The sequence below is a fragment of the Corythoichthys intestinalis genome, unplaced genomic scaffold (genome assembly GCF_030265065.1).
Source record: "Corythoichthys intestinalis isolate RoL2023-P3 unplaced genomic scaffold, ASM3026506v1 HiC_scaffold_23, whole genome shotgun sequence".
NCBI classification, from domain to species: domain Eukaryota; kingdom Metazoa; phylum Chordata; class Actinopteri; order Syngnathiformes; family Syngnathidae; genus Corythoichthys; species Corythoichthys intestinalis.
In genome coordinates, this window is record NW_026651592.1 from 5,318,655 (window position 1) to 5,334,103 (window position 15,449).

General features: G+C 38.2%; 1 protein-coding gene across 1 annotated transcript in view; it reads left to right on the top strand.

Annotated features, from left to right (window-relative positions):
• Positions 1 to 15,449, top strand: part of LOC130911111 (ryanodine receptor 1-like) — a 218,439-nt gene that overhangs the window by 165,125 nt on the left and 37,865 nt on the right. The window contains exons 77-86 of the mRNA XM_057828826.1: positions 407 to 541; positions 3,139 to 3,251; positions 5,196 to 5,292; positions 5,484 to 5,590; positions 5,652 to 5,703; positions 7,299 to 7,361; positions 10,312 to 10,411; positions 10,494 to 10,573; positions 10,662 to 10,738; positions 10,850 to 10,923. Coding sequence (XP_057684809.1) covers positions 407 to 541; positions 3,139 to 3,251; positions 5,196 to 5,292; positions 5,484 to 5,590; positions 5,652 to 5,703; positions 7,299 to 7,361; positions 10,312 to 10,411; positions 10,494 to 10,573; positions 10,662 to 10,738; positions 10,850 to 10,923 — 898 coding nt within the window. The remainder of the gene's footprint in view (positions 1 to 406; positions 542 to 3,138; positions 3,252 to 5,195; positions 5,293 to 5,483; positions 5,591 to 5,651; positions 5,704 to 7,298; positions 7,362 to 10,311; positions 10,412 to 10,493; positions 10,574 to 10,661; positions 10,739 to 10,849; positions 10,924 to 15,449) is intronic.

The window sequence follows — 15,449 nt, forward strand, 5'->3', positions numbered from 1 at the left end:
TTTTTTTTTTTTTTTTTATTGATGCAAATTTTTTTTTTTGGATTGAATAATAAAGACACAAATCTACCTCCATATGGCTCCGCCCGGGGGTATACAATTTTTGACTGGGGTAACTATGTTGGCACGACACCAGCGGGCATACCATAATCAATGGTTGACGATCTTGCAAAAAAGTATTGCCTAAGCAGCCTGATTTACAATTCCCCTCAAGAATAATGGGAAACAAAAAAAAAACGCTCATTCTCAACTTATTATTATAGATATGGTTTTAAGTTCATTTTATTGCTGACACTGCGTTTTGAGGTCATCAACATGTTGTGCCCCCCGGCCCCAAAAGTCAAACTCTGCCTATTTATACAACCGTAATAGTGAACACATGAAATAAATGCAAATGTGTGATCTTCAGGTTGAAGACCCAGCAATGCGGTGGCAGATGTCCCTGTACAAGGAAATGTCCGGAAAGGCGGAAGATGCCGAGGACCCGGAAAAGGTGGTCAAAAGGGTGCAAGAGGTGTCAGCGGTGCTTTATCATATTGAGGTGGTAAGTAAAAAAAAATGCACTTTGAGATGTTTTTTTGCTGTTGCTGGGGTGTCATTAAAAGTTGTTGAATCGATCTTCTCTATCTTGTTCACTCTGTGTATGACATTCTATAGAGTAGGGATGTCACGGTAGCGCTGTGCAATTTGAAAAAAATCTATCACGATTTGGGCAGTTTTATGTAGTATCACAATATCGATATCCCAAGATATAATGTATTTTTAAAAATTATTTGGTGAAGAATTGTACAATTATGAAAGTTTTTGGTTGAGGTCGACCGATTTTCAAAAGCTGATACCAGTTTTTTAAAAATTCAGCCAATTGCCAATGTCTAAAGGTCATTTATAAAATAAGCTGATATTTGAGGCAGACAATAAAAACTTAAAGCATGTTGATTATAAAAGACAATTGAAACAGTCATTCATTGTATGAATGTGCAGTGGGGCAAATAAGTATTTAGTCAACCACCAATTGTGCAAGTTCTCCTACTTGAAAAGATTAGAGAGGCCTGTAATTGTTAACATGGGTAAACCTCAACCATGAGAGACAGAATGTGGAAAAAAAAAACCTGAAAATCACATTGATTGATTTTTAAAGAATTTATTTCCAAATTAGAGTGGAAAATAAGTATTTGGTCACCTACAAACAAGCAAGATTTCTGACTGTCAAAGAGGTCTAACTTCTTCTAACGAGGTCTAACGAAGCTCCACTCGTTACCTGTATTAATGGCACCTGTTTTAACTCATTATCGGTATAAAAGACACCTGTCCACATTCTCAGTCAGTCAGACTCCAAACTCCACGATGGCCAAGACCAAAGAGCTGTCAAAGGACACCAGAGACAAAATTGTAGACCTGCACCAGACTGGGAAGACTGAATCTGCAATAGGTAAAACGCTTGGTGTAAAGGAATCAACTGTGGGAGCAATTATTAGAAAATGGAAGACATACAAGACCACTTATAATCTCCCTCGATCTGGGGCTCCATGCAAGATCTCACCCCATGGCGTCAAAATGATAATAAGAACGGTGAGCAAAAATCCCAGAACCACACGGGGGGACCTAGAGAATGACCTACAGAGAGCTGGGACCACAGTAACAAAGGCTACTATCAGTCACACAGTGCGCCGCCAGGGACTCAAATCCTGCACTGCCAGACATGTCCCCCTGCTTAAGAAAGGACACGTCCAGCCCCGTCTGTGGTTTGCGAGAGAGCATTTGGATGATCCAGAAGAGGACTGGGAGAATGTGTTATGGTCAGATGAAACCAAACTAGAACTTTTTGGTAGAAACACAGATTCTCTTGTTTGGAGGACAAAGATTACTGAATTGCATCCGAAGAACACCATACCCACTGTGAAGCATGGGGGTGGAAACAGCATGCTTTGGGGCTGTTTTTTCTGCAAAGGGACCAGGACGATTGATCTGTGTAAAGGAAAGAATGAATGGGGCCATGTATTGAGAAATTTTAAGTGAAAATCTCCTTACATCAGCAAGAGCATTGAAGATGAGACGTGGCTGGGTCTTTCAGCATGACAATGATCCCAAACACACAGCCAGGGCAAGAAAGGAGTGGCTTCGTAAGAAGCATTTCAAGGTCCTGGAGTGGCCTAGCCAGTCTCCAGATCTCAACCCCATAGAAAATCTGTGGAGGAAGTTGAAAGTCCGTGTTGCCCGACGACAGCCCCAAAACATCACTGCTCTACAGGAGATATGCATGGAGGAATGGGCCAAAATACCAGCAACAGTGTGTGAAAAGCTTGTGAAGAATTACAGAAAACGTTTGGCCTCGGTTATTGCCAACAAAAGGTACATAATCAAGTATTGAAATGAACTTTTGGTATTGACCAAATACTTATTTTCCACCATTATTTCCAAATAAATTATTTAAAAATCAAACAATGTGATTTTGTTTTTTTTCCACATTCTGTCTGTCATGGTTGAGGTTTACCCATGTTGACAATTACAGGCCTCTCTAATATTTTCAAGTGGGAGAACTAGCACAATCAGTGGTTGACTAAATACTCATTTGCCCCACTGTATAAATTAGAATGTTTTCATGTGCTACTTATTGTTTAACCTTTGGCCACTCGGTGATGCAAATTTACAAAAAAGAAAGATCATCACCCAAACAGTGAACGTTAGTTATCACATTTTATCAGTAAAATATCAGCTGATATCAGTCAAGCTCTCAAAATTAAAAAACAAAAATCATCACCCTAACAATGAGCATAAGCGTTATCTTAATACTGTATATCGGCTGATATCGGCCAGTTTTGAAACAAAGTCCATATATTGGTCTAATATAACGGCAAGCCAATATATGGCCTAGGTTTTGTCATATTCAATTTTAGGTTTTGCCCTACAATTTTCATTTCGGTATATCCCGAATATTTTTCAAAATCATTTTATATTACGTTTTAATGTATATGCCACATATATTATGCCCTTTCATTTTTAACCTGTGCACCTTGCACTTTTATAGTTTTCCTGTCCATGTTTGCTGACAAAATTGATAATACATTAAAAAAATACAATGAAAAGACTCACACCAAAATGAAGGCCTTCTCTGGTATTTTCTTTGAATTCATTTTACTGTAGACAGAGCATCCCTTCAAGTCCAAGAAGATGGTTTGGCATAAGCTGCTGTCCAAACAACGCCGGCGAGCCGTGGTGGCCTGCTTCAGGATGACGCCCCTCTACAACATACCCACGTAATTACTGCCAAAAGCCAAAAATGATTTACAATAAATTAGCCATAACTATAATTAACCTATATACAGTGGGGCAAATAAGTATTTAGTCAACCACTAATTGTGCAAGTTCTCCCACTTGAAAATATTAGAGAGACCTGTAATTGTCAACATGGGTAAACCTCAACCATGAGATACAGAATGTGGAAGAAAAAAAAACAGAAAATCACATTATTGGAATTTTAAAGAATTTCTTTGCAAATCATGGTAGAAAATAAGCATTTGGTCAATACCAAAAGTTCATCTCAATGCTTTGTTATGTACCCTTTATTGGCAATGACGGAGGTTTTCTGTAACTCTTCACAAGCTTTTCACACACTGTTGCTGGTATTTTGGCCCATTCCTCCATGTAGAGCTCCTCTAGAGCAGTGATGTTTTGGGGCTGTCGTTGGGCAACACGGACTTTCAACTCCCTCCACAGATTTTCTATGGGGTTGTGATCTGGAGACTAGGACTGGACTAGGCCAATCCAGGACCTTGAAATGCTTCTTATGAAGTCACTCCTTTGTTGCCCTGGCTGTGTGTTTGGGATCATTTTCGTGCTGAAAGACCCAGCGACGTCTCATCTCCAATGCCCTCGCTGATGGAAGGAGATTTTCACTCAAAATCTCTCGATACATTGCCCCAGTCATTCTTTCCTTTACACAGATCAGTCGTCCTGGTCCCTTTGCAGAAAAACAGCCCCAAAGCATAATGTTTCCACCCCCATGCTTCGCAGTGGGTATGGTGTTCTTCGGATGCAATTCAGTATTCTTTCTCCTCCAAACACGAGAACCTGTGTTTCTACCAAAAAGTTCTATTTTGGTTTCATCTGACCATAACACATTCTCCCAGTCCTCTTCTGGATCATTCAAATGCTCTCTAGCGAACCGCAGACGGGCCTGGACGTGTACTTTCTTCAGCAGGAGGACACGTCTGGCAGTGCAGGATTTGAGTCCCTGGCGGTGCATTGTGTTACTGATAGTAGCCTTTGTTACTGTGGTCCCAGCTCTCCGTAGGGCATTCACTAAGTCCCCCCGTGTGGTTATGGGATTTTTGCTCACCGTTCTTGTTATCATTTTGACGCCACGGGGTGAGATCGTGCATGGAGCCTCAGATCGAGGGAGATTATAAGTGGTCTTGTATGTCTTCCATTTTCTAATAATTGCTCCCACAGTTGATTCCTTTACACCAAGCGTTTTACCTATTGCAGATTCAGTCTTCCCAGCCTGGTGCAGGTCTACAATTTTGTCTCTGGTGTCCTTCGACAGCTCTTTGGTCTTGGCCATCGTGGAGTTTGGAGTCTGACTGACTGAAGTTGTGGACAGGTGTCTTTTATACCGATAATGAGTTTAAACAGGTGCCAATAATACAGGTAACGAGTGGAGCCTCGTTAGACCTCGTTAGAAGACGTTAGACCTCTTTGACAGCCAGAGATGTTGCTCGTTTGTAGGTTACCAAATACTTATTTTCCACTTTAATTTGGAAATAAATTCTTTAAAAATCAAACAATGTGATTTTCTGTTTTTTTTCCCCCACATTCTGTTTTTCATGGTTGAGGTTTACTCATGTTGACAATTACAGGCCTCTCTAATCTTTTCAAGTAGGAGAACTTGCACAATTGGTGGTTGACGAAATACTTATTTGCCCCACTCAATATATATATTTTTATTGCCTATCGCAAAATATGGTCAGGCAACACTAGTACTACAATTGGATGTCAAATGGAGGCTGCAAAATATTGTCCCATGGGCTGCAATTAGCCCCTGGTTCTTAAGTTTGAGACCCCTGTCCTGTATGACAGTACTAAAAACTTTTAAGAACAAAAACATCATAATTTGTGCAAGAAACAGTTAAATTGGAGGGTCATGCAAGAATCATTCTGTATTTTTTATGATATTATCTCAAGAGCACGTCTTCTCACAGGCACCGAGCAACCAATATGTTTCTGGATGCCTACAAACGCAACTGGCTGGAGACGGAGGGCTACTCCTTTGAGGACAAGATGATCGACGACTTATCGGTCTGTCATCTCCCATTATGTAAACCTAACCTACTCTTTAGGTCAAAACAGCAGTTAATGGTTTTAAATTGACAGGAAAAATGAGGAGTATAAGTGTATAAGTCGGAGGCCTAGCCAAACTTTGAAAAAAGTGTGACTTATTGTCCAGAAAAGACAGTAAGACTTATTCTGTATATACTGTATATTTATAGAAAGCTCTGGAAGAAGAGGAAGAGGAGGAAGAAGAAACCGAGACCAAGCCCGACCCTCTTCATCAGCTCATTCTGCATTTCAGTAGAACGGCTCTCACGGAGAAAACGTAAGATCGCCTTGTTGTCCTCTTGATTTTCCACGACTCATTAGCTTTCTTCCCGTTGCAGAAAACTTGACGTCGACCACCTCTATATGTCATATGCTGACATCATGGCAAAAGTAAGAAGACCTAGAATAAAACACCAAGAAATTGGTATTTTATTCACTTTCTGAGGTGTCAAACTCCAGGCCAGAGTGCCACATCTGGCCCACCGGATAATGTTGTGTAGCCCGCGAAAGTAAACATATGCTTCATGTTTTTCGCTTAAATAAAATTGAAATAAATGGTCTGTGGTCCTCACTTAAAAGATTGAGGAGTAGATAAATATTACACGCACACAATATTTACAGCATTTCGCCCCCCCTTGGTTAAAATTTAAAATAAATATTAAAAAATCTGAAATTTTGTAAAAAGATTGAGAAATACAGTTTTTTAAAATAGTTTTTTCCTTAAATTTTTTTTCAGATCACTGAAATAAATATAAAAGAATATTTCATTTACATCTTTTTAACAATAAAAATACAAATGAAAACACTAAAAATAAAAAATGAATAAATTGAAAACGAATGAAAAGGAATGAATGTATAAATAAATTATAAATAATAACTTTTATAAAATAATACACAATAATTAAAATAAATACTGACAATATTTACTCAATTTGCTCCTTATTGTTTTTATCTAAAATATTAATAAATTAAAAAATAATTATATATATAAATATTCTTTCTTTGTTTTTTAAAAGAAACATTTACAGAATTAAAAAATAATAATCATAATAAATATTAATAAATTAGATTTAAAAAATTAAAAATTTATCAATAATAAAAAAAACAAATAAATAAATAAATCAAATTAAAAAACAGAATAAATACATTAAAAATAACAATAATTAAAAAATACACACTAGTATATAGACAAAAAATAAATAACGAAAACAAAAAGAATGAATAAATAAAACTTAATTGTTTAAAAAAAAAAAAAAATGATTAAAGAGAATATTTGCAATTAATCATCTCAGAAGATTTGGACAATTTTTAGATCAACAATGTCTCTAAACCAGGGGTCCCCAAACTTTTTCCTGTGAGGGCCACATAACTTTTCCCTTCTCTGATGAGGGGCCGGGGTCAGTTTGTAACAGAAAAAGTGTGACGATTGTAGGAGTGTCTAAATGTAAAAATTAATTTTTTTTTCAGAAAGCCACAATCAAATAACCCTTTCTGGATTCTTGACGGAACAAAAGTAAATATAATATAATACAATATAATAAACACTATTAATTAAATACAGTAGATAATAACCAAATAACCCTCTCTGAGTTCTTCACAGAAAAAGGCCAGGAAATAAATAACACTATTGAGAGAAAAAAAATTAAAAATGCTCTCCGGTATTGTTCAGGGGGCCGGACCAAATGTGGAGGTGGGCCGTATCCGGCCCGCGGGCCGCAGTTTGGGGACCCCTGCTCTAAACTATTCATCGACTCTCGAAAGATTAATTTGATGACAATTCATTAGTTGTCAGTTTGCCAATTAATCATGGCCGCCCTATATTAGTAGTTGGCAGACATAACGGCCCTCCGAAACAAACAATAACTACGATGTGGCCACTGACAAACATGAGTTTGACACCCCGAACTTAACTCATTAACTCACACCTACTCTAGTTCTGGCACGTTCCCACTGAATTTCCTCGTTTTTTTTTCACTTCACTCCAGAGTTGCCATATTGGTGAGGATGACGAAGGGGAGGAGCAAGAGGGGGAGGAGCCATCCTTTGAGGTGCGGCAGACAGAGATGGTATGGGGGGAACCAGGGGAAGGGGAGACAGGGGAGTCAGCCAAGAAGCAGCTCCCCGAGCCAACAGTGACCACACGAACACCAACACACTCGCACCGCCCCCTAGCTATACAACACAAGCAACTCCATTCGTCTTTTTATTTTAAAATCTTTACGTGTGGTTTCACTCATAACACTTCCTGCGATGGTGGACTGAGCTCGGAACATCGCAGAGTTTTAATTTCACCCCCCCGGGGACCAAGTTTTGCATCCAACCGGATTTGTCACCTCCTCCAGACTCACACATTCCCCTCCCTTTTTCGTACTTACATCATCGAACCGTGTTTTAACTCTAACTAACAGTAAAGCATGAACAGTGCAAAGTCCCACACTCACTTAACTTGATGAGTTGAACACTTTACAACCCCTAAACAAGTCTTACAACATTCATACTATAGCAACAGGACAGGAAAGGTGAAAATAGTGAGGGGGGGGGGGGGGAGCTGGGATGGAGGGGCGGGGCATGATATTCAGTGGGTGGCTAAATGTGTTTTAAAGGCTAGTAATGTATGATAATGTAGTGTGACACAGTGTAGCGCAGCTGCATTGTAATGATGGTATAGAGTGGCGCCTTGAGATACGAGTGAGCAATATATTTCTATGGCTTATGAGCAATAGATTTGAGGAGTTTTGAAAAAAAAAAAGAATCATTATAGATCATTCATTGTATTTAATCTAAAGTGCTTTTTTACGGGAGTGGGCCGGAATGAATTATGATAAAGATTATCTTGAATAGGGAATAAGAAATATATTTTGAGTTATGATTCAACTTTTATCTCAAGGTACTACAATAGTGCTGCTATGAGTAGTGTAATATTAGTTTTAAATGACCCGATTTCAATATAATGTGGCTTGAGGTGTTTATCCATTCAAGTTCAGATTTTTAAGATTTTGAGGATATGAATGCATGTGTGAATGAAGTATTTATTTTCTAACAAAAAGCATTTTTTTCTATATTCTATTTCATACTTTAATGTTTATTTAAAGGCATTTTGTTTTAGAATACACCCCTCCTTTTAACAATAAGCCATTTTTTGTCCTAATTGTATTGTATACATAATATATAATTGAAGTGATATTTTTTCCCCAAAATATAGTCCCTTTTATGTTTAAGAATAAAGGCATTTTTTCCAGAACAATTTGAAAAATTGTTCTGAAATAGAGGAGCACTCTGAGAGAGCAAACCTCCATAGACCGCCACATTTGTGACCTCTGACTTTTGACTCTTTCTCTTATGATACAGCAGTGCTTCTCAATTATTTTCTATTACGCCCCTCCCAGGAAGACGTAACCGTTTCACCCCCCCACCCCCAACTCTCTGCCGCCGCTGTAAATAGTATCAGTTTTCTCTAAAATCATTATTATTATAATTACACCTCTGCATAACATTGTGTCCTTTTTATAATAAAAGAAAAAAAGTAAAATAGATCAACCTGAGAATAAAGCATAACTTTATTAATATTGTTTTGTTTGTAACAGAAGAAAACCCGCATTAATTTGCCTAAATTAAAAAAAAATTTTTTTTGAAAAACCGTCACAATAAACTCAAGGTACATTTTTTGACCATTTGATACTGAAAAATAAAATGTAATTAAATCAATCAATGATAATAAATTCAAATTGTTTAGCAACATTAACTCACGAAGACAATACGCCAAACAATTTGACCAAAAACACAAAAATAGAACAAAAACGACAGTGTTGGACATTCGTTCATTTGCTGCCATCTCTCCCACTTCAAACGGATTGAACGTCTACGGCCGTCATTAGCAGCCAATGCCAGCCAATGAGGTGATTTTGGGCCATTTTAGGTCATTTACCTGTTGATTTTAAGTTACTTCCTGTTGATTTTTGGGTATTTTATGGGTCGCTTCCTGTTCATTTTGTGTTACAGAACAGGAAGTGACCTGGGAATCACCCAAATGAATAGGCAGTGACTCAAACTCAACAGGAAATGACCTGGAAATACCCTAAAATGAACAGGAAGTGACCTACAAATGCCCTGAAAATCTGACAGAATGGCTGTGAATGCTCCGGTCAAGGCAGCTTTAGAGTTAGAGGCGCATTGGCGGGGGGTAAAATTACCCGCCTACATTAACCGTCTATCAACTAATCCATACTAGCTTAGCCGACATGTGGTATAGTCCAAGTAATTACACGTTTAAGGCCATTATCCATCTTGTGTCGACATAGCTTATACAGTGCCCTCCATAATTATTGGCACCCCCGAAAAAGATGTGCTTTTTAGCTTCTAATATTTCTTTATTCAAATAATATGGGACCTTAATGGAAAAAAAGAGAAAAATCTAACCTTCAATACAAGTGCATTTATTCAGTGGGAAACAAATCCCACATAAAGAAATAATTATTTGACATCAAATAATGTGTGTCACAATTATTAGCACCCCTGGTGTTAATACTTTGTACAACCCCCTTTTGCCAACAAAACAAGGTCTGGGGACTGAGATGGCCATGGGAGGAGTTTGATTATGTGTCTGGTCTGTGTGAGGTCTGCTCTCAGAGTGCTTCTTCGTTTCCTTTCAATTTAATCATCAGATTGCAATATCTCCTCTTTGAACTGCTGCCACTAAACGCTGCAAATATGGCACCAGTGTTTTTGTACTCTGTTGAATCCTGACTTGCATGCCTGACATGATTTTTCTTTTGTTTCGCGTGTATGTGTCTGTATGCGTGTTGTGTTTTTGTCCCAAATGTTGGCTGCCGTTTGTGGAAGTTATCAAGCTGCTGAGATAACTTCATCAACTAATGCACACAGTAGAAGCAGGTGTGAGTGAGAGAGAAACCATGTGTGCTTGCGAGAGAGTGTGGGGGGGCCGTGCACTCTGCGTGGGCGTGGTCACAGTGGCTTTCCTCCTGCTCTGCCTCCCCATAGGAAAAGGAGATGGAGAAACAGAGGCTTCTGTATCAGCAGTCACGTTTGCACAACAGAGGAGCTGCTGAGATGGTGCTGCAGATGATAAGTGCCTGTAAAGGTGGGGAAGGGGAAAATCCACTCAATCAATGGCGGCCATTGTTTTCGTGAAGGTGTTCAACTCCAGTTGTGTTTTTGGCCAGGTGAGCCTGGCGCTATGGTTTCGTCCACTCTCAAGCTGGGAATCTCTATCCTCAATGGAGGCAACTGTGACGTGCAGCAGGTTGTTCAAATACATTGGACGTCTGTGATATTGCTGTCAATGGCAGCCCAAAAGTGGTAATGTCTTGGATTTTTTTTCTCACGTGCAGAGAATGCTGGACTACCTGAAGGACAAAAAGGATGTGGGGTTTTTCCTCAGTGTTCAAACGCTGATGCAGACTTGCAGGTTTCTTGACTTCACTTTTTGACTCTTTATTTTTTAAATATTTGTCAGAGCTGAAAGTTGGACATTGAAATACTGCACTGTTTAAACTAATTTCGTGTGATTTGCGAGCAGCGTTTTGGACCTGAACGCTTTCGAGAGGCAAAACAAGGCAGAAGGACTTGGAATGGTGTCAGAAGAGGGCACCAGTGAGTACAAAGTCATGCCACATGCACACAAAGCAAATAACTTTTCTCAAGTTTAACTTTTTAAAATATGTTTCTGGAAAAAAATATCTTTATGCTTTAAAAAAAAAAAAAAAATTTTTTTTTCTCTTTTAAAAAAAATGTCTTTGAAATAAAATAGAAACCACTCCTCTCTCCAAATAAATGCTTTTATTCTTGTACAAAATGTGCTTTTTTAAAAAATTATGCATTAATTATTGAAAGAATAGGACCGCATCCTTGAAAAAATATGCATTTAAGCTTGTAAGCTTTTTGTGGGGGTTACAAAATGCAGTATTATTGAAAAATTACAACTGTATTTTTTTTTTTAAATAAACCTTAATTCTCGAGAAAAAAGGCTGTTTTCTTAAAATATAATACTGTATGTCTTTGAGCACTAAATAGGATGTTTTTATTTTGTTAATGGGGGGGGGGGGGGTGCTTTTGTTTTTGAAAAGTATACCGTAATTCTTGAAAGAATAGGACCGTGAAAAAAATACCCACTTGAGCTCTCATTGACACCCAAATTAAAACGTCATCAACAATAGGCCAATAGGAGAGAAGAGTCACGTTAATGAAGCATGATGGGAAAAATTATGACCAATAGGGTAGCAGGATTTTAACATTTAAAAGCAAAATGTACATGCGGATCTTTTACAGTACTGTACTGTACTTTTGTCTCTCATATCCTGAAATTTCTTTCATAACAAGAGGCAACATTTTCCCGTTGAGGCGTGTCGGAACCTCAAAATTCTGTTTGTAGAGACGTTCAAAAGTCGTGGTACCACTGTAGTCATAAAATAGGACCATATCCTGTTCATCCTTTCCTATTCATTTAACAATTCTTTCCAAAAAAGTCTGTATTTTTGGAAAAAATATGCATTTTACCTCTTAAACAACATACAGTATATGCCTCTTCTAAAAACATGCCTACATTTTTGCGAAAATGTGCCTTTAGGCCCCCTCCAAAATTGGAATCTCTTGAACTTTTTACTTAATTAAAAAAAATTTTTTAAAGAATTTTTGGATAATACAGTACAGCTTTTTATCTAGAAAAAAAATGTTTGTTGAACCTAGTTTTTGGAACCACTATTCTACCGGACCATTTTACTGCACTGTGTTCTGATGTGCATCTGTGTGTGTCCGACTGCGTGTGTGAGAGTCCTCCTGATGGGAAACTCTTGTCTCATGTGGTTGATGGACTGACTGACTGCACCGAGGTTTGTACACTCACTGCATCTTCTCTTCTGGTCCTTTCTTTCCGCCTTCTCCCGTCGCTGCCATCAGATAAGAAGCTCGAACGTGGTAACTAGACGTCCCTTAGCCGCCTTGCGTGAGAAATTAATCCGCTTCTCAAGACCCAGTACAACTAAACGTTTTCAAATGCTGCCTAAAGCTGCTTTATCATCATCATCATCATATTCATCATAACTCTTTTAAATAAGTAATTTTGATTAAAACAGAATGCGCCTCAGTCAAGGCGGATCACTTCAATTTAAATCCTCAAAGTTACTTTACTATTGAAAGATGACTTCAAATGTCCAAATGATTTTTTTCTCCCAGACTTTTGTTTGAATCAAAGCATGCTTGTATATATTTGCCAGCCTTCCTTGCATGTGAACTCCTTTGTAATGGAAGGCAAGGCACCACTTTTACACCAGAATGTTGAGTTTTGACATGGCGCATTTGCTTTACATGCCATTTTTCATGTCGCATGTACAGCAATGGAATGTTTAGCCTGAAACTGATTCTTTGCTCTCAAATCTGAAAGAATCAGCCAAAAAATATCTTAAACCTTTCGTTCAGAGGTGTCCAAACAACAGACAACAAACAGCTGCCACCCACCACTTTTTTTATTGGCAAATTATAATTTTTTTTAAAAAAAAAGATTGAAAATGGATCGCACAAGTATCTTGAGTTCAGTTTATTTCTCAGCTTTAACACTAGATGGCGTTAGTCACTTAAATAGTGCCTCTCAAATAGCACAGGGGTCAAAACATGACATGTTGTAATCAATGTCGAAAATTATAGAATTTCAGTCTTTTGTTTTACATAAATAAGCTTAGATAACAAAATAATAATCCAATGTGATAATTTGAGCTATTTTGATTATGATTTTAAATTTTTTAATTTTTTAATTTTTTTTTTTGCTGTTTGGCATTCTCGTAATTTATATTGTTTGTTTCAGTAGTGTACATATTAGGGATACCCCGATCAGATGACGTGGCAGATTTTCGAAATCAGGTGACTACATATATATATAGTATATACTGTACATACACAGTGGGGCAAATAAGTATTTAGTCAACCACCAATTGTGCAAGTTCTCCTACTTGAAAAGGTTAGAGAGGCCTGTAGTTGTCAACATGGGTAAACCTCAACCATGAGTGACAGAATGTGGGGGGAAAAAAGAAAATCACATTGTTTGATTTTTAAAGAATTTATTTCCAAATTAGAGTGGGAAATAAGTGTTTGGTCACCTACAAACAAGCAAGATTTCTGGCTGTCAAAGAGATCTAACTTCTTCTAACGAGGTCTAATGAGGCTCTACTCGTTACTTGTATTATTGGCACCTGTTTTAACTCATTGTCGGTATAAAAGACACTTGTCCACAAGCTCAGTCAGTCACACTCCAAACTCCACTATGGCCAAGACCAAAGAGCTGTCGAAGGACACCAGAGACAAAATTCTAGACCTGCACCAGGCTGGGAAGACTGAATCTGCAATAGGTAAAACACTTGGTGTAAAGGAATCAACTGTGGGAACAGTTATTAGAAAATGGAAGACATACAAGACCACTTATAATCTCCCTCGATCTGAGGCTCCATGCAAGATCTCACCCTGTGGCATCAAAATGATAACAAGAACGGTGAGCAAAAATCCCAGAACCACACGGGGGACCTAGTGAATGACCTACGGAGAGCTGGGACCACAGTAACAAAGGCTACTATTGGTAACACAATGCGCCGCCAGGGACTCAAATCCTGCACTGTCAGACTTACTTGTCCCCCTGCTGAAGAAAGTACACGTCCAGGCCCGTCTGCGGTTCGCTAGAGAGCATTTGGATGATCCAGAAGAGGACTAGGAGATTGTGTTATGGTCAGATGAAACCAAAAGAATTTTTTGGTAGAAACATAGGTTCTCGTGTTTGGAGGAGAAAGAATTCTGAATTGCATCCGAAGAACACCATACCCACTGTGAAGGATTGGGGTGGAAACATCATGCTTTGGGGCTGTTTTTCTGCAAAGGGACCAGGACGAGTGATCTGCATAAAGGAAAGAATGAATGGGGCCATGTATCAAGAGATTTGAGTGAAAATCTCCTTCCATCAGCAAGGGCATTGATGATGAGACGTGGCTCGGTCTTTCAGCATGACAATGATCCCAAACACACAGCCAGGGCAACAAAGGAGTGGCTTCGTAAAAAGCATTTCAAGGTCCTGGAGTGGCCTAGCCAGTCTTCAGATCTCAACCCCATAGAAAATCTGCGGAGGGAGTTGAAAGTCCGTGTTGCCCAACGACAGCCCCAAAACATCACTGCTCTAGAGGAGATCTGCATGGAGGAATGGGCCAAAAATATCAGCAACAGTGTGTGAAAAGCTTGTGAGAGTTACAGAAAATGTTTGGCCTCCGTTATTGCCAACAAAGGGTACATAACAAAGTATTGAGATGAACTTTTGGTATTGACCAAATACTTATTTTCCACCATGATTTGCAAATAAATTCTTTAAAAATAAAACAATGTGATTTTCTGGGGGTTTTCTCCACATTCTGTTTCTCATGGTTGAGGTTTACCCATGTTGACAATTACAGGCCTCTCTAATATTTTCAAGTGGAAGAACTTGCACAATTAGTGGTTGACTAAATACTTATTTGCCCCACTGTAAATATTTATATATATTGTATATGGCGGAAAACACTCAGGTGACTTGAAGTTCCGTTCTAAGAGCCTCAATTTGGCCAAATTTCAAAATTGTACTATATGCATGTGTGATACATCGTTGGAAAGCTTAAAATCTCCATTTTCTGGTGGAAGAAAAATTTTGAAAAGGAGGACATTTTTTCACACCTTAAAAGTAGGTCAAATCAGGTGAATGAAAAATAGACATTTTTGAGAGTTTCTCATTTAAAAAAGGCTTTGGACACCTATCCTGGCACATAATAAATAACGAACACTTCAAGATTACCCCTTTTTGTCTACTGAAGTCTTTGATAATCAATATGAATGCACTAAGACGTAGGTGGATTTGCAAAAATTGAGGAAATTTGTGTGAAATTGGTGAGTAAATGTAGATTTAATTTAGCCCTGTGTTTTATTTTGTAAATAAACATGGCTAAACGGGGAGTTAGCTTTATAGTTAGTGATAACTTTACTGCATACAGTTTTTGATTTGGCTTGATTTTAATCTGTGAGAAGAAAAAACATTTCCAGGGGAATTTTAGGGATTAAATTCCAAAACCATAATACTTTAATTTTTGCAGTGGGCTTTTAAAATATATTTTCAATTATGA